This window comes from Cottoperca gobio, chromosome 16 (assembly GCF_900634415.1).
Source record: "Cottoperca gobio chromosome 16, fCotGob3.1, whole genome shotgun sequence".
Classification (NCBI taxonomy): domain Eukaryota; kingdom Metazoa; phylum Chordata; class Actinopteri; order Perciformes; family Bovichtidae; genus Cottoperca; species Cottoperca gobio.
The window spans coordinates 9,627,034-9,653,577 of NC_041370.1; the positions used below are offsets into that span (position 1 = coordinate 9,627,034).

At 37.8% G+C, this 26,544-nt stretch overlaps 3 protein-coding genes across 3 annotated transcripts; all 3 read left to right on the top strand.

Annotated features, from left to right (window-relative positions):
- The first annotated feature begins 124 nt into the window (after window positions 1–124).
- Window positions 125–8,555, top strand: mboat7 (membrane bound O-acyltransferase domain containing 7). Its single transcript, XM_029452170.1, has 9 exons — window positions 125–325; window positions 1,775–1,854; window positions 2,276–2,405; window positions 3,425–3,551; window positions 3,640–3,796; window positions 4,253–4,448; window positions 4,967–5,119; window positions 5,254–5,430; window positions 6,227–8,555. The coding sequence occupies exons 2-9, from the start codon at window positions 1,779–1,781 to the stop codon at window positions 6,630–6,632; spliced, it is 1,422 nt and encodes a 473-aa protein (XP_029308030.1). The 5' UTR covers window positions 125–325; window positions 1,775–1,778; the 3' UTR covers window positions 6,633–8,555.
- Window positions 8,556–8,712: 157 nt separating this feature from the next.
- Window positions 8,713–19,207, top strand: tmc4 (transmembrane channel-like 4). Its single transcript, XM_029452169.1, is given in 17 exon segments — window positions 8,713–9,321; window positions 9,539–9,731; window positions 11,014–11,162; window positions 11,792–11,941; window positions 12,636–12,721; window positions 13,195–13,340; window positions 14,066–14,213; window positions 14,341–14,499; window positions 14,591–14,748; window positions 15,994–16,120; window positions 16,836–16,933; window positions 17,121–17,304; window positions 17,734–17,814; window positions 17,816–17,865; window positions 18,337–18,492; window positions 18,638–18,716; window positions 18,852–19,207. Coding segments are annotated over 17 exon segments (2,112 nt in total). The 5' UTR covers window positions 8,713–9,266; the 3' UTR covers window positions 18,945–19,207.
- A 1,130-nt stretch (window positions 19,208–20,337) lies between these two features.
- leng1 (leukocyte receptor cluster (LRC) member 1) lies at window positions 20,338–26,154 on the top strand. Its single transcript, XM_029452286.1, has 4 exons — window positions 20,338–20,929; window positions 21,927–22,118; window positions 23,107–23,426; window positions 23,890–26,154. Exons 1-4 carry the CDS (start codon window positions 20,798–20,800, stop codon window positions 24,107–24,109), a joined length of 864 nt encoding a protein of 287 aa, XP_029308146.1. The 5' UTR covers window positions 20,338–20,797; the 3' UTR covers window positions 24,110–26,154.
- Window positions 26,155–26,544: the final 390 nt, after the last annotated feature.

Consider the following 26,544-nt stretch of genomic DNA (forward strand, 5'->3'; position numbering starts at 1 on the left):
GTATTTGAGTAAAGGGGTGTTATTTCAATGAATAGAAAGTCCAGTAGCTACAAAAGTCCGCGGATTATTTGTGCGACCCAAATTCAGAATGGCTAATTCTACACCCCTCGCGTTATAATGGTACTGTCCGATATGGCGTTATCTTTCATGGTTGGTTGTATGATGACGCCTCCTAGTGGGACGGTACCATTCTAACAAGGGGTGTGGCGTGACTTCAGGGATGGCACGGAAGTAAATATCTGTTAGCTGTGTGAATGGGTAGCTGGATGTGCAGGCTCTGCCAAAAACAGGAGTTATTAACCCGTGGTGATTTAACGTTATAAATGTAAGTAGTGCTCCAACTGACTCTTTATAATGTTGCAGGTGCTAACATTACGCTGAAGACTATTTAGTTTGGACTCACGATGCTAACGTTACAGCCTGATGCCAGCAGACGGGACGACAGTACGTTACAGTGGTTTATCACCCACCTCTGAAATCCAGTCAATACGGTCTTTATATTTGTAATCTATCAATTTATAAAGCAGTGGCTTTCCTTTTCTCGGAGTTTGTTAGCTAACGCCACCGCGTAAACTCACCTGGATGTTAGCTTTTTAGGGCAAGGTAGCGCTGGAAGACTCGTTTTAGTCAGCTCTGCTTGTGTCCCGAGTAAATTAAACTGTTTTATTTTGTATAACAAGTACCGTAATGAAAGTGATAAAGGAAGTGGCTGTTTTCCCCAGTTTTTCCTTGGGCTCATATCTATGACTTAAATACAGACCGAGATCTAGCGTTACTGTGTAGCCTACTAAACTCAGCTACTTCCCATTTAGCTATGGATGAGTTCCCATGTGTTGTGATGAATCCTTGTAATGTATTATTGGCCTATTTGTTGTCCTTTGCATTTAGTCTCTTTATTAACGCTTGTATACGACCTTTCACAAATAATGATTCAAGGTGCTGCAACACTGTACCAGGGTCCTCTTGCATAACTTACCGGAAATAAAGATGCTTGCTTCACATGGAGGGTATATTTTGAAACACACCCTCACTGAAGATTAGAAAGTTATTGTTTCTGCTTATTTCTTTATTTGGATCCCCATTAGCCACTACCATTATATCAACTACTCCTGGGATACACACAAGTAAACCTTTCATCCTAGTTTAAAACATGTATTAAAATCAAAACAAGTGAACCACAAATACAATAAATCAACAAACATAAAACTACAAATGATGGTGATAACAACAATGACAACAAGTACCCACATTATATCTAAATAGTACGTAAAACATTTGATATTGCTCAAAAATATTAGTTGAAGTGCCCCATGGGTCGAATAAACTATCAGGCCTGCTGGACAAACCTTTCACAATTAAAACACAAAATGACCAAGATAAATGGTAGGCTAAATAAATGTGTATCTTTTAAGAATACTAAGAAGAAATGCTTTTAAATTAAGAGATGGCTGTAAAAAATGTTTACAAAAAATATAACATTTCTTGTATTCCCTCTACTTTACAATATGATGTGATTTAGCACTAAAAACATCCTAAATGATTTAATAAATGTATCTGTGATGCAGAAATGATCAGCTTCACCAAGGCACTATTTGTTTCAGAGTATTAGAATGGATTGTGTTGTATTGCCTGTATGTGCTGCTTTTATTGCGTTCGTCGTACTTTGCATTGTGTGTAATTCATAATTATGGAGTGTCTATTTACGATGTTTAATATGTGTGTAATTTTTTTATATGAGCAAGTTTAGAGCTGATCTGTGTTTCTGTGCCAGCAGAACGATGTCTCCCGATGAGCTGGTGTACTTAGGAGTCCTTGCTGCCTCCATCCCTGTTGGATTCCTCTTCCGTTACCTCAGTGAGTATTTTGGAACATAACATAATTAACAAAATGTGTTTTTCTGTTTTTAAATGCTCTTGATTATACCTCATAGTCTCTGTAACTGATAATGCAAACTAAGATCTTTCTAAAGGGCACAAACAAAAGCATTACAGTTGTTGCCCTGAACTTTGCATTGTGGGACAGGGAATTAGGATTTAATATTTTTCACATACCAAAATACCAAACAATATAATTTTAACATTTAACTAAGGAGGAGGGCTGCTCTTCATCTACAGCTTCAATCATCCTCAGGATGCTCATGATCATATATATACTGAAATGTGTCTAATAATAATAATTTAGAGATTCTATAAGACTTTTCATGCTGTGTCTCAGGTGCTTTTCCCACATCATGTCGCTCCCATTGCTTAATTATATAACTTTGCTCTCACTTCAGGTCCTCCGGTGAAGCAGGGGGCCTCTCTTCTTCTGGGCCTCTCTATCGCCATCGTCACCTGTCACATCCACACCCTCCACTCTCTGGTGACGGTGATTGGAACATGGATTATAATAAGGAGCAGCTGGCGGTGAGAGATGAACATCAATGCTTTTACAAACGTATTTCACTGACACACACACACACTGTGACAAAAAGTGAAGAAGGTCAGCCTGTAACTGACAAACAAAATCGTATTGATTAATTAACAGTAGTTTATATTACTATAAAGTCCTGAAATGTAAAGAAATATAGAAAAATGCCCAATACAATTTCTCAGAGCTCAAGATGATGTCTTCAAATTGCTTGTTGTGTTTTACCAACATCCCAAAATCCAAAGATATTCAAATTACCATTACATATGACAACGAAAAGCAGCAAATCCTCATATTGTAAAACTTGAGAATGAGAGAATATTTGGCCTTTTTGCTTGAAACTGAACATGAATCTGTTAATCTTTTAAGATAAGTCTTTGCGTAAGCTTGTAGCTTCTTGTGTCTCCTGCACAACGTTTTGTTTTCTGTAAAGTGGCAAATAGACAAGTTGATACACAATGTGATGGCTATAGAATAATGGCACCGCCGGCGTTCAGATGTGTTCCCTATGAGCATCGTTCTCACTATGTAAATCTATTTGCCATCCAAAACAGGAAGAGAATAGCGCTATTGTTATCCTCGGTAACTATCCCCAGTTACCAAAGAATATCAATGTAAGTTCTTTGCATTTAACCCTCGTAGTGGAAATGTCGGGTGGTTGAACAACCGAAGTAACCGTGGAAAACAAAATGCGGTGTGTCCTGTGTTGTTGGTAGTTGCTAGGCTCTGAGGAAAACAGAAAACACTGCGGTCGTCGGTTATCTCGACCAACTATAATAACACATGCAAACGCTTTTCATCTCTATCTGAGTGTATGTAGGTAAAAGTGTTTGTTTCCACTTACATATCATAATTTAATATTTCTTTTATGTGCAAACAAATGCTGATGCACACGCGGCGCACAACAGGAGTCAATCAGTGCAAAGAGGACAAAACAGTCGCCATGAACTGGACTGTAGATACTGTGCAGACATAACATGTAAACTCACTCGTAACATTTGTCTCTGTCGACCAGGCATGCCCCAGCATTGTGTCTCAGCTGGAGCTTTCTCTACCTCCTCTTCTTCCGGCTGGTCACGTGGTTCGGTCTGCCATCACCGACACCTTTTGCCAACGCCATCCAGCTGCTTCTCACTCTCAAGGTACAGAAACCTAGTCAGATCTATCGAAGCAACACACCTACAGTTCGTGCATCTCTGTTGACTTTTATGTATCTTTCTTTTTACTCAGATGGTGAGTCTGGCGAACGAGGTGAAAAGCTTCCACATGGAGAAGAAGAAGGACGTGAGCTCTTTTGCCAAGTCTCCCGTCATTGGTGGTCTATCTCAGGAGCCCTCCCTCTACGATATTCTGTCCTATAGCTACTGCTATGCCGGTATAATGACCGGTAAGTCTGTGGAAACGTCTGACGCTTCTCAGAATCTTCTCTGAATAATGTTGTTTGGAGGAAGTTGTGTCAGTTCTGATGTTTAAGTGAACGTTTTATAAACTAAACATTATGTTTGTGTGCGAGCTCTTTGTATTCACGTGTGTTATTCTTGCTTTTGCATGAATTTTAACTGTTGTTTCTTTTTCTCTCACTCTCCGCTACTTGCCCAATATTGTGTGAGTCCGTATTGTTTTCAGTATTATTTTTTAATTCTTCTGGTTTTCATATACCTCCACTCTCTTTTTGTTTTCTTACTCCCCCTCCTTTACAACACCACCCTCTCTTCTTATGAACCCCCCTGTCCTCCACTGTTCCTTTTTGTGTCTTGCATTATCCCTGTTGTCCATTTGTCTCTATCGCTGTCTTCACAACACCGCCTTTATTCCTTAATCTCATCCCTCCATCTCCCTTAAGGTCCGTTCTTCCGCTTCCAAACGTACATTGACTGGCTGAAGCAGCCGAGCCCGCAGGTCCTGCCCGGCTGGGTGCCGTGTCTGCAGCGTCTGAAGCTGGTTCCTCTCTACGGCGCTCTGTTCCTGTCTGTTAACTCCGTCTTCCCACTGGCCTACGTTCGGACCGAGGAGTTCCTGGATGAAAACTTTTTCTTTAGGTATTGTAACAATGCATCACTGCCCTGGTAATGTCTTTTAATATCAGTAACAATGTCAGTTACAGGAGTTGTAGGTTTATTAGTTAATCATCATCGCATCATTTCAGCAACTGCATACAATACAAGCATTTAAATGCTAAGAGAAGAAAACACTGAATGAAATTGATGCAACTAATATAAAAGAAAATACATTTGTCCAGCTAAAAACAAGCATTTTAAGTGTGTTAAGTAACATAATGCATATTTCCATTTGTCCTGGGAGGCAGTTAATTTAAAGAGACAGTGTACTGGTCTCAACTCTTGTCAGGAGTCTGGCTGCTGTTTGTCTGAGGAAAGAAAATGAAATAAGAAAAATGAATGAAAACAAAGTATAGATTACTATTCACAGTGAGCTAAACACAACCGTGATGACGTTTAAATGAGCTGTGGAGGGCCAAGTAGTAATTTAGGGTTGAATGTCCCTGCAGTTGTTTGGTAAGACGGAGATGATTAATGTACTTTTCTCTCTCTATCACCAGGGCTTTCTACATGATAGCAGTGTTCTTCGTGTTTAGGATGCGTTTCTATGCAGCGTGGTGCGGAGCTGAGGCTGGATTTATCAGTGCAGGTTTGGGCTGCTATCCAGAAAATGCGCTGTCCAAACCTGGAGGAGGACCCACCGTCAACTACAGGTAGACCATCACAGGAACAGCGCGTATATTGAAAGAGGATGCATCGATATGTGTGTATGTTGTATGTACTCACTAACATCCTGTATGGAGTTCATATTTATGTTGTTGAAAGTAACTTTTTCCCTCATGGCCAGTCCCGATCCCACCGCTGAAGAGAAATATGACTTCAAAACCATCCAGAACATCGATTGCTACAACACTGACTTCTGTGTGAAGGTCCGGCATGGCATGCGTTACTGGAACATGACAGTGCAGTGGTGGCTCCATCACTACATCTACCCCAATGCCCCCTTCAAAGCCTACGCTCTCAGGTAAGGCTTTATGCATGCAGCAGTTTCTGCTTATTTTACAGGCATGAATCCACAAACTCCTCCACAAATCCCTGTGTGGAGTGTTTGGGTTTTATGCCTTCAACCTTCTATGCCGATATTGCTAATTTTATATCTCGATTACGATATTTATCACAATACAGCATGATTTCTGGTAATTCAATAAATAAATAATCTATATCATATAACTACATGGGAAAGCCTATACTTGTATGCTCCTGTGTAAATTGAATACTTGACAAATGAAAAGTACTGAGGATTTCATTATTTAATTAAGATAACAGAAGTAAAATGTTAAAAACATTTATTTGTTAGTTAATGTCAATAAATCCCACGAGAGGACCAGAACCAAATATGTATAAGTTCATCTGTAAAACTTCATCTTACTGAATATGCAAATATTAAAACGAAAAAACCACACACTGTTGCACAGGGGGATCATGTCGCCCTGTGCAACAATATCTGACTTTGGCTACAGAACATACATACTTAGTAGGATCATTGTTGGTGTTTTTCTTTTTCTTTTTTCTTGTTAATTAACAATATAAAGAAACATAAAGAATATCACCAGACTTATCCTTAAAGTCTCGTTTTATTTAATACCATTTCTGCTATGTGTATTCCCTGAAAGTAAGAGGACACGTAGGGATTATTTCATGTCCTACTACACACTTTAAATAACTTTAAATCTGAATGATCTGAAATGACAGAAGACACAAACCCTCAGAGTGGTGTGTCCGTATGACGTCAACATCTCTCCTGTTTGTCTGTATCTTAGGGCCGGCTGGACCATGTTCATCAGCGCCTACTGGCACGGACTACATGCCGGCTACTACCTCTCCTTCCTCACCATCCCCCTGTGCATCGCAGCCGAGTCTGCCATGGAGGCGTCTGTCCGAGCTAAACTGGGTCCTTTTGGACAGAACATCTTCGACTGGGTTCACTGGTTCTTGAAGATGAGGGCCTACGACTACATGTGCATGGGCTTCGTCCTGCTCAAGGCCTCCGACACCATCAACTACTGGACGTCCATCTACTTCAGCATGCACATCATCGCCGTTTGCTGTATTATAGTCGGCAGGGCTCTGAAGGGAGGGAAAAGGGAAGGAAGGAGAGGGGACAAGGAGGAGAAAAGAGAGGGAGAGAAGATAGAAAATGTGAAAACTGGAGAAAAAACAGACTGAATGGAGGTACAGAAAAGAACTGGGTGGAGTTTTTTTAGGGGGGGACATGAGGAGTTGTTACTTCAAGACTAGAATTTCAAACATCCATCGCACCAACACTCGTCTTTCAAGCAACAAACGTCACACGGGTCCTTTAAAACCTCTTGTGGGGAAAATGTACAAGTTATTAAAAAAAAGCATTAAATCAGACAAAAGTGTGACAAGTAAAATCTGGCAAACGACTTTCCGTTTATGTCGACATCTAAAGTACTGTGAACACTGGGAGAGGGATGTTTGAGCTCAATGAATGTTACTTTTGTAGTGTGATTGGCTTTGGGATGTATTTAGTTCACTCCCCTCATCTGAGCGTCTGCCGGTACACTTGTGCGTTTTTATTTCACGATACCTTTCCACGTTTAATTGAACTGTATTGCCGGGTAAAATGAGGATGTTGAAATGTCAAGATGCTGTTTTAAAGACAGGCAGGAGGGCGATGCAAACAACAACCAACTTAAGCCTCATAATGGTCTTATAAATATTTAACAGAAGCGATTGAATGGGATTAAATTAAGTTTCCATAACCAACAAAACCTTCCAGCAGCACTCAGTATAATGTTACAGCACGTTTATACTGAATAATGGGAAAAAACATTATGATGGCGTCCACATTTGTGTGTGAGCATTGTCTTAAATTAAGAAATATATATTTAACGGAACAGAAATAATCCTGATTCTATTTGCCGTCTTAAATCAGCCCCTTGGCCTAAATAAGATTATGTTTTTGTCATACTTAACTGCAGAACAAGTACAATGCCAAACGTACTGTAAAACTAATCATCGGTTGAATGGAGCAAAGCAAAGTCCAGATTACATTTGTATGGCTGCCTAATTACATTAAATGTTATAGATTAATTTGTTCAGCATGGTAATGTTCATGTGGGCTGAAGATTTCTGTGCTTTGGTTTACTCACAACATGTCTTTTCCTTACTGTTGTTCTGCCTGTAACTGTGAGCACATCAGGAACATCTGCACTGACCTCTGTCCGAAGAGCGTCATGTGTAAGATAGCAACAGTCCGTTCACTGCCAACATGTCTGTACTGCCATCGTGGACCATTCAGGGTTGGGACCAAACATTTGATACAAAAAGTTGCAAGTTTCACATAATGACTATAAGCAGCCAACGTCATGAATAACAGCACAGCTAGGGCTGGGTGATATGGTTTAAAATATTGCTACAGCGTTAACTAGAAGGGCAATCGGGGCGCGTGTACACCTGCTACACCCTTTCACAGAGTGTCATGTAGGGGCCCGTAGCTTTTCTGTAATCCTGCTGACAAATCAACAAACCGAACTGAAAACATAACGTTTATTTATATGTGTCACAATATGAAAAATGTATGCAAATTAAATACAAAGTGAATACAAAGCAATACGCTGTCCCGATGTCATGTATTCAATGTGACCACATGTTGCTTAAAATTAGAGCTTGCCCTGAAACATTTATTCTGACGGCAGAAACGTCCAGAACGATAACATGTTATGATAATAAAGTTGATAAATGATGATATTGAATTACCGCCCGGCCCTAACCTCGTTAAACTGTGAACAGTTGGAAAACACGTTGAGAGTTTTTCCACTCGTTCCCGTCTCAAACTGTGTGATAACTACTGCGTCTGTTTTCTACGAGCACGTTTTGTTCTCCACGTGAAACCGAGATGATTTGTTTTCCAAATGTTTTTTGTGTGATGCCTTTACCCTCTCTGTGCCAAAACCCAACTTTGTTTTTGTTTGTATTATTGCACAGTAATGATTGTGACTTCTAGTCCTCCAGACTATTTATTTCTTTTGCCTTTTGTCTCTTTAGCTTCACATACTGCACCAACTGTAACACTCCCTGCCCTGTGACAGTGTTACTTGTGGAATACATATCAGTATGTCCTCATCAGCGCTACTCTCTTGTCTTTTCTTTCTTTACTAATATCATCTGTGACCTTTTTTTAATTACCTTGTGTAAGTCAGTAAGATAAATCATGTAGAAAAAAGATTTCATACATCACATTTTTCCTTTTGTCCAACTGGGAAATCAATAACTGTCCCGCATAAGTGAACACAAACACACCTGCTTAGTTACGTCACAACAGTGTCCCGGTGCTTTCTTTGAGCTAAGAGGAACTGCACCCCTTTGATTAAACAAAAACATTTTGGCCAGTGAATTAATACAAATTATGTAATTCAATTATTATGTTCACATGTAGGATATATTTCATTTCTTCCCATCACTGCCCACGGTTGAAAATCACTAAAATCTCTCAAGGACACTTCTTTGAACTCCTCAATAACACTAATTAGTTTAATAAGGGTATAAGAGTAACCTGTTGTCTTGCTGTATGCTTCTGTTCTCCGTAAATGAATTGTAAATAAATGGTAACCATCTGCTTGGGAATAATGGGTTAAGTCATACAAGGAAGTACCTGTGTGTTACAAAGGGAGTAAAGTCCGTGAGAGAAGACAACAGCGAAGGGGTTTCTGGTTAGGCGGCATTTCCTCATTGCGGGCTGCTTCACCACTTGTTTTATTCTGGATCTGTTGCTGTGAAAGTCTCAGATGTGGTTACAGAGGAACATCTTTACAGCTGTTAAACTGCATCAGAGAAATGGCCAGTGAACCACAGAGTCCAGGCTTAAGAGAGGTGTATGACTATACTGAAGGTGTGTCTTTTTTATTTATTGTTTACCTCTAATCACATTTACTTACATATTTTTTTGTTCATTTTAAACACTAAACACTTGAATAAATATCTGAACAGACTGAATATCTAAAGAATGTCTCTGCTGATGAGAAATGCTCTTTTAATCTGATGCTTTGTGTGGACACATGGTGCTTTGATCACTTTCTTGCTGTTTTTCGGCACTAAACCACTCTAAGGGAATGGTTACCCCGGTGACCAGCAGTCTCTAAGGTTACGACGGGTTTCGTCTCGAGTGTCCAATCAGAATCACCCTCAGTTCGACTGCAGCTCGACCTCGACCCCTGAAGAGGAGGATGAAGAGGGTGACAGTGGACCGCCTCGGGACATCAGAGCCACTGCTCTGCCCATGGCAGTGAAAAGAGCTGTGAGGTACTGCTGAAAGTTTGGAAGTGTATTTAAAGTTAGTTAAAGATCCGCTCCAGAAATGTTTAACAAATAAAAATGCAACAACTAAAATCAATATTTTTATAATAATATATCAAGAAACTGGTACAAATACTTCTGGAAGTGGCTGATAAATGGATATAATATATATAGATATAATAATATAATAATAATAATAATATATATATATCTTTTTATTTAATTGCATCTCACAGCTCGCTCTTTATTCTTATCTTTTGTTTTGTTATATCTAAGGTGAAAGCTTTCTAATGTTGAATTGTAAATAATTCAAGCTAATTTTATAAAAGAAAACCTCTGTAAGAGCCAGACTGAAAAATGTTTATCAAACGTAGGCTACTGCACAATCTCTTGTTATAATGATTTTTGTGGCTCTTTATAGCGAGTTTCAGTTCAGTTTTGGTTTTACGGCCCCAAACTTTAATGTTCTGGTTCACGCTCACTGCTCTTATAATGTAGTTTTCAGAGACAGTTTTGAGAAACTCTCTGTCCACTACCCGCTCAGCACCAAACAGCAGACGGACACACTTAGTGAACGTGGAGCAGAGACCAAAAACAGCTAAACAGACAGTAAATATTGCACTTATATAAATCAGGGGGCCTGAAATACTTGCACAAATGAATGATGTCAGTTTAATGTTCACAACTTGTTTCAGCTGCCCCCTAGTGGCCAATAACCAGTTATAACAGGTTTAAATCCATTCTCATGATTAGTTCTTAGAGCACTTAGTGTGCTCGAGGCTTTAAGATTCCACATCTGTGTAAATTGCATATTGAACCACAATTTGCTGCCAAAAGTAGTTGTGATGTAACAAAATCTGTCTGTCAACATACATGTCTTAAACTCAGATTTAAGGTGAGCACAGAGAAACCTTTCTTCCCTTTGCAGAAACATCATTCTGCACAGCGAAGGTCAAACAAGTGAAATAACAATAAACAACACACGTTTTTTAGTGGATCGGGGCTTTTATATTTTAAATGGTACACATCTTATTACAGAGAATACTAATGTGACAGTAAACGTCATGCACCGCAATCAATTAGAAATAATTAATTAGAAATAATTAATTAGAAATGTTCCAGCTGAACACGGTCTCTCGTTTCCCTATAATTACAACCAAATTACATATTTCTTTGTAAGGAAATGTCTTGGAAATTGTTAGGAAATTACGGACCCATTAAATAAATTGTTACCATTCATTATATCACACAATAATTACTCCATTTATGTGAAACCTGTCCACGACAGGCAAGTGCAGCAAATGCAGGTTCCTGTGGTTTCCAGAAGGGAGTCCTGGAAACGGAAAAATACCAAAACTCTGCGCAAACTCAAAGAAAGTGGGAGAGGGGTTCTCTCCTTCTTCTCCCTGTGGAGCAAGACTTTGCAAAAGATTGGAGGTAAACCTTTAACCACTAATTTCAGGGTTACACATTCTGTGTACTAACTCTACGCATCATATGGAGAGAGAAGATTGTTTAACTCATTTTACACGTTTGGTTTGAATCCCTTTTTGCATTTATTTATTGTCTAATATTAATGCCATACAGTACATACAAGCCTCTACACACATATCAACAGACAAGGTATAATAACATTAATAATGTTATAAAGAGCATATAGAAATAAATATAAAAAGTGGAGGGGGGGTAAAATAAAACAAAATCTAAAAAAGGCCATAGCACATGTTTATATATAATCTAAACAGAATAAAATCTGATAATTATCCATTTTTAATGTCTCTTTTTAAACTCTATTATGTTGTTTGTAGTTGTCTATTATTTATTGTATGCCTTATATTCTGCATATTCTATACAGACTTCACATTAATTGTGCTTTCCAAAATCTATCCACCGTTACTAAAGGCATATTAAATTACAGACTTTATAATTGTGTGTAAAAACCTTCATCTCTAATAATCTAGTAACATTTGAGATCAGTCAGTACAGATAATGACATATATATATATATATATATATATCCCCCCTCTTTGCATTTTTAATGAAATCATGACCTTTTGCCCCCACAGGGAACTTCGGAGGTGGTGTCCAGTCTTTCTTCCTGTTCCTGAGGTTCTTGGTGGTGCTCAATTTTGTTTCCTTTTTACTGATTGCTGGATTTGTCCTCATCCCGAGCATCGTCTTCAGATCTGTCGAGGCCAGCGTTGTTAACAGCACGGGTAATGATTGATTGTGCAGCATCACAGCATTTCATTTTGCTTTTACTTTGGCGGGTGTCACGTGGCAGTGGTTAATGTGTTTTCATGGCTCTTCATTTCCTGACGTTTTAGCACAATTCTTTCTAATATCGACCGGAAGCTTTCTCACAGTTTGATGCAACAGTTTCCAGGCAACAGAGTCCTGCTATAAATTAGAGACAGAAGTGCAAGCCGCTGCATCCCCCCAGTGCATGAGCAGAAGATATATTCCCAAAACTATATTGAAATAAAAATGTAATTACCTGAGGTTCATCTGTAAGCTTGTAAAATATAGAAGAGATAACATTTTATCATGCACAGCCATAACCGCTCAACCTTAAAGTGTTTTGTTTTTAAAAAATCATTTTTGCCCTCAGTCATTTTCACAAGAGAATGTGTCACAATTTATCAGATAAAATCCTTTGTTTTTTAAAGCCGTGTGAGGAAACTAGCTTCATCTAGATGACAGTTTAGGGAATTAGATCCTCTTCTTCTGCAAGTGAGCCGCAGGTCTGCATATAGACACCACTGCAGCTTTCACTCCTTTCTCTTTAAGTTAGTCTTAAAACATTAGGACAACATGACCTACATGTTCAGAAATGTTCATGGGAAGCTATAGAAATACTCGAGAATGCATGCAGAGATCATACAGCTTTCTTTCTGCTGTGTTTTCCAGGTCCAGAGGAATGCATGGATTATGAGCCTAATCCTCAAGGCCTGGTGTTGTTCTATAATTACTTCCTTGACTTACTTTCTGGAACGGTGAGAAACTGTAGCATCACATTGACCTTCAAAGATATGAAACGTGCAGAACGTACAGCGAAGAATATGTTATTGTCATGAATATTATTCTTTACGCCTTCAGCTTTTTAAATCTCCTACACAAGACCGTAGCCAGGACTTTAGGAATACTCAGGTCATAAGTGTAAAGCTGCAACGATTAGTCGACTAATCGCTTGAAAAAATAATCGCCAACTAGTTTGATAATCGATTAATCGTTAAAAGTGGAACATCATGGAGCTGAGGCCTACTTTTCAAATGAAGAGTCTATTACGTCAGTGAGTTATTATCCCAGCAGGCTATTTCCACACACAATTTTTCATGACCCAAAATACAGTGGACATGACCTCAGCTCTGCTTCCTACTATATCCTCTGCTGATGAAAGTACATTTAATTTAAAGCACATCCCGGGAACATTCAGTACGTCAGTGACTGTCCTCTCCTCGTTGCTCAGGGTTTCATGGAGTATTCGTACCTGTTTTATGGCTACTACAACAACACAATGGTGGAGGACAGTAAATTCTCCTACAACATCCCGCTGGCCTACCTCTTCACCGCCGTCTTCTACTTCATCTTCTGTCTTATTTGTATCATAGCACGGTCAGTCCATTAACAAACAGGTTCAGTATTGATCATCAAGATGCAGCCTGTGTATATCTGTATGTGTGTTTGTGTGTGTGCATGTGCAGAGGTGAAACAATGGGCCCCTGAGCACAGACATGCAGAAGGCCCCACCACCTCTCCTACTGTATATAGAAGCAAAACATAGACTTCATAGTGTATTATGTTGTTTTGTGTCACTTTGTAGTTATTTTGAGTCTGTTTGTAGTTGTTGTATGTCTCTTTGATGTCACTTTGCAGCTGTTTTGCTTATCTTTGTAGTCTTTTTGTATCTCTTTCTACTCATTTTGTGTCTCTTTGTTCTTATTTTGAGTCTCTTTGCAGCTGTTTTGCTTCTCTTTGTGGTCTTTTTGTATCTCTTTCTACTCATTTTGTGTCTCTTTGTTCTTATTTTGAGTCTCTTTGCAGCTGTTTTGCTTCTCTTTGTGGTCTTTTTGTGTCTCTTTTTGTCATCATTTTGAGTACTTTTTGTGGTTGTGTTGTGTCTCTTCCTGGTTGTTATGCATCTATTTTTAGTGACATCTTGCAGGTGAAAGCTAGAGGGGGCCCCTGACACATGTGTGAGTGTGTTCAGCCGTGTCAGTGAGGGTTCAGGTCAATAAGTGAAATAAACAGAATGACATTTAAAAGCTTGAGTTCAGTCACCTTGACCTGCTGCATCTTGTTCCTTTTCCCTGACTGGATGCTTGTGCATGTGCACGCAGGATGGGGACTGCAGCTCGAGTTGTCGTGGCAACGGGAGGCAGCACTGTGGGCGAATACAGCATGATCGTGTTCACCAGCTGGGACTACGGTTGCCTGGGAGACGGAGCTACCAAACTGAAGCAGAAGAACATCCACTACCGGCTGCAGGTCAGAGGGGATCTGTCCCACTTAGCGGGTTGGAGAAATGTGATGTTCTCTCCTGCAGCAATGTTTTTGCATAATCATTCACCGCATGCTTTCAGACGACCCCTCACCCTCTCTCTCTGTCTCTCAGGTGGATCTGGAGGAGGAGAGCATAAAGAAAAGGGCGGCCGCTCTGAGTATGGCTCAAAAAGTAGTTTTATACTTTCTACGTGTTTTTATGTGTCTTGTTTCATTTGGGCTCATCATAGCAGCGTTCTACGGCATCTTCGCGGCCACCGAATTCAGCCAGGTAAATGATGTACAAGAGGAGAGTGATGATGTTCATTTTCTTGGGTCTGAAAGTCTTTGGTGACCTTTTGGTTTCCTTCTGTGGCAAACAGTTGAAGAGTGAGCAGAAAGGGATCCTGGGTTTGTTTTTTGAGTATCTACCTTCCATCGCCATCACCGCCGGAAACTTTGTGGTGCCGCTGCTGTGTGACCAGATCGCGCTGGTAGAGCGATACGCCCCCAGCACCACTGTCATAGTGGCACTGTTAAGGTTTGCACTGCCGTTTCTGTGAGAGGGATTAGCTCAGAGCATTTGCATTTAGTTGATTCTATTTGGAAATGATGATGAACAAATATTTATTTAAACATTTTGGGCTGTACAACCTCTATCAGATATACAGACCGCATCACAACACTTGTTACATATAAATAAATACAACATAATGATACCAATATATCTTTAGTAACATTCATATAACCTCTCCAAAGGTAAAACAGTAAATGTATGGTCAAACATACTGATTCATCATGAACCTTTTGTAACATTGTTAACACTTTTTACATCCATTCTGTTGACAAGTCCAGTGGAAGGAATACATACATTAAAAATATCTACCCCATGTAAAATGGCATAAATAAATAGCATAATTACCCGTTTTCAAGATTGCACCTTCCTCAACGCACCGGTCAAAAGGGTTTGAACAATTTAAATGAGAAAAAAATAAGAATTTTAAGATTTTACCAAACCTGCTACAAAAAGTGGTGTTTTATCAGGAAATGTACCTAAAAAATCAGAAGTAACATTTGACTGTTCTGGCTGGTTGTGGCGGAGTTTGAACTACATAAAGGTAGTTTAGTCCAGAGACACTAAACATTAGGGGTAATAAAAGTATTAATGGGAGATGAAGGAATACAGAAATAAAGTTCTTCAAAGAAATACATTTTTTTTTACGTCTTTTGGCCTCAAACACTTATTTAAATGAAACCATCTGAAAGGTTTAGAGGAGAAACGTCTACCAACATTTTGTATTATATTTTATAAATTTACCTTTGAAAATAACAAGTAACTATAGCTGTCGCATAAATGTAGTGCAGGGATGTAGAAGTGTACTCCAGGGTGTGTATACTGTAGTTACTCTATAACATCATTTTAAACTAAATAAACAAAATTTGTGTTCAATCTCTAAACCGAAGACATTTAGTACAAGTATCACAACGTTTAACATAACATTACAATCACCACAGACAACATTTTCAAGCTCATCCAACGTACATTTGATTTGGGATATTAAACTCCATATTACATTTTAGGATTCACTGTACTTTAGTCTTACTTCAGTAAACTGTGGAAACCTCTATCTTTGACTTGATGGTAACAATTCATACTCACTGTTCAGAACTTGGTTTAGTTCAGACACAATGTGGTCGGTCAGCCTTAATATGTTATTACTGTGAGCTGATTCATAAAGTTTCTGATTTCTGATGTAATGATGAATCTTTTCTGTCCCATGTAAAGATCAGTGTTCCTTCGTCTGGTGAGTCTGGGTGTTCTCCTCTTCACGCTGTGGCGTCAGATCACCTGCGACGGGGCCACAAATAGTGAAGAATGTAAACTGTGCCAATACAACCATAAAGTCTACCCGGTAATTATACTTCTTGAGTGCATGTGAATTATTTTTGAATATGCTTCTTCTTCACAAACAGGATCGAAGGAATATCCAAGCTGTTAGACAACAGCTGAAGAACAACATAGAGAGATTGTGACAACAAATACAATACAAATATTCGTGTTTTTTTCCAATCTAACTTCCCAGTTATTTACAGTGTTTACATGAGCAAAGAAATCTGTTTGCAGTTTGCTTTTGCATCATTGCAGAGACAGAGAACAGAAGAAAGTCGATAACTGCAAGAATGCGAATTAGAAAGAGAAACAAACAGATTGACGGTAGTTTTGTTTTGCCAAACACCTGTGATTCACCAGAATGAGGAGGGAATATGAAATGATTCTGCCTGAAATACATTTTGAATCTGTTGCTATTTAACAAAGTCATAATTGACATGAAAAAGCATCCTCATTCTTTCCCTAAACCATGATGGTAATCATCGATGAAAGTCTTTGACTGTCTCATTTGCTGACACTCTTTTAAGTAAAATGCATATATAATGTGTATAATTTATGAGATGGAGTATAATTACAGCTTGTGTGTACCGTGCTATAATTATGAAATAATGGGGCTACTTTGAGCGACACAGTCCTAATTTAGGAAAAAACACCAAAGAAGATTATTTTATATTATTTTCAACATTTAAATATTGTAAGACAGGTTCATTTTTGTTCATGTTTATGTCAACATGTAGTGCTGGGAAACACGTGTAGGACAGGAGATGTACAAACTGACCCTGTTCGACCTCCTCATCAACATCGCTGTGCTCGTCCTGGTGGAGTTTCCACGCAGGTACAAATCCCTGTGTGAATGTGTGTTTTAAGTAAGATGGAAATTGTGCAAATGAATGTGATCAAATCATAGTATGACATTCAGCTCTCTGTGTGTGTGTGTGTGTGTGTGTGTGTGTGTGTGTGTGTGTGTGTGTGTGTGTGTGTGTGTGTGTGTGTGTGTGTGTGTTTGTGTGTGTGTGTGTCAGGATGGTGGTGGACAACTGGTCCAATAAGCTGGCTCAGTGGGTGGGTCGGCAGGAGTTTGTGGTTGCCGCCAACGTGCTTGCACTGGTGTATGGTCAGACTGTGGTTTGGACAGGAGCTCTTTTTTGCCCTCTGCTGCCGCTCATCAACACCATCAAGTTCATCCTCCTCTTCTACTTTAAGAAGGTGAAGATGTTGCTTTAACATAGCCAACATTTATTATACTGTCACTTTACCTCTATATACTCTGTTATATATCTCTGTATATATATTTATTACGTCCTTTGATGCATATACATGTCTACCTGTCTACCACAAATGTATATTACTTTATTCTATGTTTACATTTAGCCCTATATTTTAACTTGCACTATTTTATGTTTTAGATTCTCATTTTGCTTTTACTTGCATGGTTTTCTTCTTTTTGCATACATATTTAATGAGCATTGTTGGAAGGAGCCTGAGATCTGAGAAGATTTTAATTGCCAACGACTGCTGATTGTTGTGCATATGATGATAAAGAACTTGACTTGAACATTTCACATAATGCCTTTTTGTTGGCCTTTGTTTAGGTTTTGTCCCTAACCCTGTCTACGTTTCTTTTTTCCTCCTCAGATCACACTCTTCTATAATTGTCGACCAGCACTGAAGACGTTTCGCTCCTCCACCTCCACCTTCTTTTTCCTGGTGGTACTTCCTGTTTGGCTGGGGCCTGGCCACAGTTGTCATGATTTACAGTCTTGCACAGTGAGTACTGATTTTATGTTTCATGTTTTATTTGTACTTTTAAAAAAAAGGACAGGTCAAACAGAGAAAAAGTAAATAAAAATACATGTTCAGGCGAGGTAGAAATCTACTATACGGGCTCATCTAAGAAACTTCACCTAAAAGAGAGAAAATATGTATATAAATAAAATATAAATATTAATTAATATTGATATTAGTTATTATCCATTATTATTATTATTATATTATTAATATTATTAATTAATAATAATAAATTGTATTTATAAAGCGCCTTTCAAAGCTAAAAGCAATCTCAAACCGTGTTTTAGTCTAACACTGGCAGTGACAAACAACAATTGTAAAATAACAATAAAGTGGTAAAGCGTTGCAAGAGGACTAGCAGGATTAGTTTTGGTCATGGCACTGCTAAAAACATTGTATAAAAATGTTGTTAGTCATATTACATTGTCGAAGTGTTTCCCTCTTTCCCAGGATCCGTCCTTCTATGGGTTGCGGTCCTTTCCGTTTCTTCTCCAGCATGTGGTCGATTGTTCCAATGTCTTTCTACAACCTCTCTCACACGACACAGGAGTTCCTCTTCTTCATTGGATCCCAGTCATTCTCCATCCCTCTGTTTGCATTATCTTGGTGAGTCAACATGATTATTATCCTTGCATATACGGTACTGTTCTTAACCCAGATACAGATTGCAGCCTGTATTTTACCTTCATATTATATTGACCTTCACTGTCTATTTCAAGATGTTTAATCACGGCTCCTTTCTCCCTGGCAGTGTGGTGATGTGCTATTTCATAGCCTTAGCCTCTGTTTATGGGAAAAGTGTTGCCCTGCTAAGACGTCAGCTTAAACTGGTAAGTTGTTGGCATTTACCTGTATGGTGTGATGTAAAGCAAAGACTTACATGGTTTTGAACTTTGACCATATGTATGTTGGCTTATGTGATTTCCTAATACTCACTAATGCAATAGTGGGTCTTTGGCTTACAGGAGGGCCGGGACAAGCAGTTCTTGGTGAAGCAGATAGAGAGTCTGAGTCAACGACATCAGATACTAAGACATACTGCAGGAGCACATAACTGAACATAGCAGAGCGACCATGTTTAGGTTTAACAACCTTCTAAACACGAGATAACATGATAAGGCATCTTAAAGGACTGTATGTACCTTTTATATGCACGTTGAAAGAAACGGTCAGTTACAGAGCCATGACACACTGGAATCATTTGCCCCTTAACATTGACTTTAAAAAGATAAAGAATAATTATAAAGAATATGCAGTAGCATTTATTAGCATGTAGATGACAGACTGAATAGTAGGAGGCACTTAATACTAGTTGTATAATTCTCATTCACATCATATACATATATATATATATATATATATATATATATATATATATACATATATATATATATATATATATATATATATATATACATATAATTCTCATTATTTTCAACATCCACTATATATGGATTAATTATTAGTATTCCACAAAATTGTATGTACGTTGCATGTATGTGTTTTTTAATTGTATTTAAATGTAATTATATATATATATGTTTATACATTTATATATGTATATAGCTATATGTATATACATATATATATATATATATATATATATATATATATATATATATATATATATATATATGTATATACATATATATATATATATATATATATATATATATATATATATATATATATATATATATATATATATATATATATATATATATATATATATATAAACAAATATGTTTAAAGTCCTAAAATGCTGGCTGGGGTTTAGCAGACAATCCTGCAACAAGATTGTTGAATTTCAGATGTTGTGGTTCTTTGATGGATCACACAGAGATCAGTTTTATAGGAACATGAACACCTGGTCATTGTTAGATCAAGTTCAGGTTCTTTATCATATACACAACAATTACAGAGAGGCAGTCTTTGGCAATGAAAATCTTAGGTTTCAGGTTCCCTCCAACAATTCTTCTATACATAATATATAATATAATCTATACATTAAAAAGAAAATCCTGCAAGTAAAAGCTAAATGAGAATCCAACATAAAATAGTGTAAGATAAAATATATGGCTAAATGATAAATAAAAGATAAAATAAAGTAATATAATTTTTTGGTAGACAGTATTGGAAATTAATTAACAGGAATGTAATATATGTATATGCATAGTAAGAAGTATTAATATATATAAAAAGATGAAAACAGTTTGTAAAACAATAAAGTATACAAAGTGAAGTAAATAACAAAGTAAAGTGACAATAACCTAAGTTAGCTGTGTATGATTACATTACATAAAGCCATGTATTAATGCCATGTAAAGAGTGCGTTTGTTATGTTTTGTCCATGCAAATAGATAAACTGTATGTCTTTTTCTTTTTACATAATAAAATGAGAGGATTATAGCCCCCTCTAGTGTCAAATGTGTGGTGTTGCAAAAGGTAGTAATGTTTACTTCCTGTTTGTGTCTACTTGTTCCTGTGGGCTACAGCAGCCAGCTAGCAAGATAAACTCTTCTCCCTGCAAGTTAGTGACAGTATTGCTGTCCTGTCTGTTGATGTTGAATTGTTGAAACGATGAGTTTGTGAGTTAAATGTCTCTTCTCGAAGTTGTGTCGTTAAAGTTAAAGGGTAACGTCACATGAAAAAGTAGCATACCTTGGCTAGCGTTAGCTTAGTTGCAAAAAGAGAAGCAAGCTGAGATTTACGACACGACTACATCTATTTTCTTTTTTCTGACTTCATAAATAACACATTTCCAGCCCTACTTATTTCCTCACTTCATGTAGCTACAAACGTAACGGGTTTATGAACACATTGAGTGTTTTGGCCGTGCTTATTCCCACTTCAGTCGGAGCTAGCTCAGCTAGCTAGCTAACGTACAGTCACAACAGTCACTAATGCAACAATGAACATTCTCCCGAAGAAGAGCTGGCATGTTCGCAACAAAGACAACGTCGCTCGCGTGCGGAAGGACGAGGCCCAAGCAGCAGAGGAGGAGCGCGAGGCCACCCGTCGCGTGGAGCGTGCTGAGCAAGAGGTGACCCCGGTGTTGTTACTTTTCGGCATGATGATGCTGAGGCTACAGTGATGAGTAGTTGTTTACTTTGCAGACCTACATTTTGTCAAATTAGTCCAAAAGTCTGAGTCCACCTCCAACACCACAAAACCCTTTTGTGTCATTATTATTCACACATGTTTACTCAAATTAAGATCAAATCAAATCAAATCAAATCAAATCAAAAAAGATATCCATACTACATTGTAAGTCAAATGTCTGCGGTTCTGCTATTTCCAGAATTTCGATTCACTTAACCCCCTTTAAACTTCAAATAAGTCATTCATAAATGTAAAAAAATACATTTTATGCAGTCGTGATTAATTAAACTAACATTTATTCTACGAAATGTAAAAGAAAATCATGCAAGGTGGCAGCTTGTTTTGCCTGACCAACAGTCATAACTTTAAAGATATTCAACAAGAAAAGCAGCAAATATTCACTTTGAGAAGCTGAAACAGCAATAATAAGTCAACTATTAAAATAGTTGCAGATCAACCCTTTTATGTATTGACTAATCATTTATATTCAATACCTAAATAAATATCAAACATAACGAATGCAGATGATTATGTGAATTATATGACACACTATTTCTTAATCCAGTTCTACACCTATGGGAAATGTCCTTACTGTAATATTTGTTTCTGTTCTTCAATCCTACCATTGGTAATATTTATAAAATGATCTTTAAAGGACTAATCAGTTCCAAGCTTGTAGTGAATTTAGTCTTTATGTCATGCTTTTATTTCCAATGGTGTCATCGTAATACTCTTTTGCTGCAGAATTTGTAAAATATCTTTGTAAAATACCACAAACAATAAAGCTTTAGGTGCTGTAAATCTAAAACAAGACTGAAGCAGAAGGAGACTTATGCCAGCCCGTGGAATACCTATGAAAGGATGCGTTATAAAGAGGCCTTTATTGTTCTTTATATTTTATAGTTTGGATGTTAAATAACGACTCTTCCTCTCCACAGGCTCGTACAGAGTATCTGAGAGGGAAATCCCGAGCTGCTCTCGCGTCAGCAGGAGAAAAGAGGGACGATGAAGTTGTTGATGAACGAAGTGGAGGAAGTGGAATCCTGGAGCATCTTAATCTTTTTCCCCTGGAGGAGTCGTCAGAGAAGAAGGGGAATGAGGAGTATCTCAAAGACAAGAAAGCTGAAACGGTGATAATACTACTTCTTCTGTCACTCACACGTCTCAGTCACAAAGATGCTTAAATAGAAAAACATTTACCGTTATTACAGTTGTGATGACAATTAAACCATCGATCCGATTGATCAACTCCATCCGAGTCCACAACATGTGGCTGACGACTCCAGGAAGTTGATCTTGTGATAACAATTAATTGTGAAAACTGCTATTTTCAAGGTCAAGCATTAACCTTCAATAGTGGGGTAGGCAGTTTACAGTTTACTTTGACGTCATTGGGTAAAATCGCCATAATATTAACTGAATATTAACCAAAATAAACTGCTTTGATGGTAATTTCTATTATATCATCAGATTTGTAATTATCACTATATATGGCAATGACTTGAAAAGCTTGTTTAGTGTGAAACTACCTTTTCACATGAAGCTTTTTTATGAACTATCATGAGAAGGCAACTGTCTGATATGAAAGGTCAAACACAAATTGATCTTGTGCTGGATTTGTCTTTTGAAATGGGTATTATTATACCGCAGGGAACAAAGTTGTTGTGACCATAACATTTTAAATAAACCGTGTGCTTGTCATTTTAAATGTTTGGGCAACAGTTACACTTGTGTCTGTACAACGTTAATCATCCAGTCATGTCAAGATGTTCCTGCATATTGAATCAGATATTTAAAACCAATGGAAGCAGTCAGTCTCTTGTTATGGTCAATATATATTCTGGATGCAGCCCAGCCACATTATGCATACAAGCAGTGTAAACAGATGGAGTGTGAGAGTGGGGATAATTTAATGCAGACAGGGAGTTACATAAATAAAACCACGGGAGACACAAATCTGCTATTTCACACCAAATTGTTGAAATATAAGGAGATATAAGTGATCCAGTTTTATAATCTCAGAGAAGTGATTAGCTAAAGGAAAAGTGAATAATTGTACTATTTCATCTCGCAACACATTTTAATTACTGCTGGTTTTCCTTGTTTTGTTTTTTACAGGAGAAGCAGGAACGAGCCATCGGCTTGCTGGTGTCTCTGGGACCCCAACCAGGGTCTGAAGTCACTCCGTGGTACATGAAAACCGGCAAAGAAAAAGAAGAAGATAGAGAAAAAGAAGTGAAGAAAGAAAAAGAAGAGAAGAAAGAAAAGAGGAAGGGAGTAAGTGAAGAAGAGAGAGAGAAGAGAGATCGCAGAACGAAAGATAGTTTAGACCCATTGAAAGATATGAAGAAAGCACTCGCTGTAAAGGACAGAAAATACAACTACGGCAAGAAAAAGGAAAAGAGAGACAAAGGGGAAAGGAGGAGCAGTGGAGAGAGGTAAGAAAGTACATTTCTCTTGTCACTTATATTATTATGATTCGAACTAATAGTAACTCTTGAAGCATCTGATATGAGATCGTTTAGTAGCTTGATTTCAGCCCAGTAACTCAGAATATTTAGACATGGTGTGCTCCAGTTTTACAGGGATAGTTTAACATTTTGGGAATTAGTTTTCCGCTTTCTTGCTGAGTGCGATGGGAAGATTAATACCACTATTACGTCTGTACGCTAAATATGTAGCTATAACTAGCAGCCAGTTAGCTTAGCATAAAGACTGGAAACAAGGGGAAATGGCTGGCCTGGCTCTGTCCAGGGAGACAGTTATTGTAATAACAGTTTTACTGATAATTAAGGTGTTGGGGGGGGGGGGTGTGAATGTCATGATATTAATAAAACTTGATGATGTTGTAAATATCCTTATGCAGTGGTATTAAAAATCTGTCTTTCCTGTCCTTTCCAGCTCCATAGAAAGGTTACGCGCTGAGCGCTTACAGAGGGAGACTGAGGAAAGGAGGAGAACCCAGGCCCTTCTCGACCAGAGGAACGGCAAAAGGAAGGAGCCAGGGACGGAGACGACTGAGAGGGAGAAGCCGTACAACAGCGCATACTTCCCAGAACTCGCCAGAAAGCGTCAAAGGCGGGATCGAGACAGCTGGAGAGAGGAAATATTAAAATCATGAACTATCTTTATAGGACTGTGATCTGTGATGGATGGTTAGTGGACAAATAACAGTGTGAAGCAAATGTAAAAAAGTCAGGAGTAAATAAGTAAACAGGGAAAGTGTGACAAAGTCGTTTTAGAGCCACATGAAAGGAATACGTCACGCCCCCAAAATGATCATTTGAATATCAATTACTCACCAATTGGGGAGGGGGGGGGGGCGCCTTTAATACCAGCAAAACCATATAAAAACATTTGTTTACAAAATCTCACACAGCTCGTGCAGTTTGTTTCTTATTTATCCAGTCATATGCTCACTACTTCCCAAACATGCATTTCTGCTTAAACCCTACTAATTTAATACACTTCCACATAAACAGGTGCGCGACTCTTTCGTTGAGAGTACTGTTAAGACGGAAGTGTATTAAATGGTAGTGTTTTAGCGAAAATGCATTGCTGATACACGCAGCCCCCATTTACTTTAATTTATCAAGAATTTTCTCCGTTTTTTTGGATTCTTTGTTCATTGTCCTTAAAGACTTGTAACATGGTCATGTTATTTTCAGTAAGTTAATGAAGAGGCAGTTTGTAGGCCTCTTTTTATTTCTTTTATTTCACCCAGAAAATCCGAGGTCAGGTTCAGTTACAGTTACTTTTCTCCCCTGCAGCGTTTCGCTCACGATCTCGTCAGCAGGGCAGATGGCTGCCATCACAGGGGGCTTGAAGCTCGGGCTCTCGGCAAAGAAAACATGCAGTGAACAACTGTTAGAATCGTTTATACTATTACTATAAGAGGATCGAATATCTGCACACACTCAATGAACAAGTCTTTCAGTAAAGAAGTGACGCTGGAGAGTAGAGCTGAAACAATTAGTCGATTAATCATTTAGTTGATTTTCTTATATTTTTACTCATTATTTAAGCTGAATTAACAACCATTGTCATGTATTACTTTAAGCTAAATACATTTGGGGTTTTAACTGTTGGTCAGATAAAACAAACAATTTGAAGATGATAATGGGCATGTTTCACTGTTTTCAGCCGTTGTATAGCTCAAATGATTTATCTATTAATTGAGAAGATAAATCAATTATAAAAAATACTTTCTATTTCTGCTCTAAGTGAGATCATACAGTACCTGCCTGCTGTAAAAAATTAATGCTGATGAGGTTGTTTAGGTTACTTTGTTGTATTTGTGAAAGTAAAAACGTCCCTTATTTCAGATGACTGGTCTGATCATCATGTCAATCGAAATGTTTTTGCATTTTATTTTTTAAAAGCTATATAACCTTTTTCACAGAAGACATTTTGACATGGTAGAATAAATAATATCAACGATGGCTGAATTACATTTAGCTGCCTCAGTTTCAGGGTCCTGGTGTTGTTCATGCCGGCTCGCTGTCATGATTTACTGGGATACGTCAACAGAACGAAGCCATTATAAATGTTATTAATAACGCATGTGCAATCTTTCTACCATGACCATTTAAAATGTCTGCTGTTAAAAAAAGACCCATTGCACATCAATGAGCAACACAACAGATTGACATTAACTTTCTTTACTTGTAAAAATAATACACTCAGCCTGAAATAAATACTACATGAGTTGTTGGTTTAACTTTAGTTTTTTGTGCTGATTAATTGTATTGTATCAACAAAAAGGAAACATTATAACCTCCATGAAGGTATTAGTTATTGCAGGATTGTAGCATTAGACAGCATTGATGTGGTTAGGTGTAATTAGTATTACTCATGACATATCTTTTTTCCACTATTTGTTTTTGGTGTATATCTTTAATATATTGTTATGAACATTTACACCACATCATATGAAATACTTTTCAATAACATGCACACAGGAAGTGTTTATTTAGTTTTTCTCTTCACTTCACTGATTGTTTTCTTCTTTTTCTTTGTACTTTTTCTTACATTATTGTTTAGTTGTGTCCTTAAATTGAGGGGAGGTCCGTTGAGCCCATGGATTCATGACCTCTCCCGACGTTTCTTATTTTTCCACTATCTGAATTTCATGCAGTCTTAGGTGTGTGCAACTGCAAATAAAAATCTTAAAAAAGAAAAAGAAATAATAAAACAGCTTGCATTCTTTGTGGGCGTGGTCAATTAACACCTATTTCTTTTAAATTATTATTATTATTATTTAATAGTAGTACAATCGCATCTCACCCCGAGGTCCTCAAATGAATTCTGAAGTGATATTTAAAAGATTAAAAATTCAATATGAGATCAATATAAACCCACTACTGAGCACCACGTACACACCATTACCTCCCTGTGGGAATATTATCACAGATTTCTTTCTTTCTCTGGTTATGATGATCAAGCTGGACCATGACAATGCGCGCCGTGTGTGTCTGACGTAGGCTGGCGGAGGAGAAAAACACAGCCAACACTGAGAGAGAGGGGGAGAAAGAAATATTTATATAAAGGTGTATA

Coding starts and splice junctions, on each gene's coding strand:
- mboat7 (XM_029452170.1), top strand. CDS start 1,779: ATGTCTCCCGATGAGCTGGTGTACTTAGGAGTCCTTGCTGCCTCCATC. Junction 3,797..4,252: donor CTATGCCGGTATAATGACCG/GTAAGTCTGTGG, acceptor ATCTCCCTTAAG/GTCCGTTCTTCCGCTTCCAA. Junction 5,120..5,253: donor GGACCCACCGTCAACTACAG/GTAGACCATCAC, acceptor CCTCATGGCCAG/TCCCGATCCCACCGCTGAAG.
- leng1 (XM_029452286.1), top strand. CDS start 20,798: ATGAACATTCTCCCGAAGAAGAGCTGGCATGTTCGCAACAAAGACAAC. Junction 22,119..23,106: donor AAGACAAGAAAGCTGAAACG/GTGATAATACTA, acceptor TGTTTTTTACAG/GAGAAGCAGGAACGAGCCAT. Junction 23,427..23,889: donor AGGAGGAGCAGTGGAGAGAG/GTAAGAAAGTAC, acceptor TGTCCTTTCCAG/CTCCATAGAAAGGTTACGCG.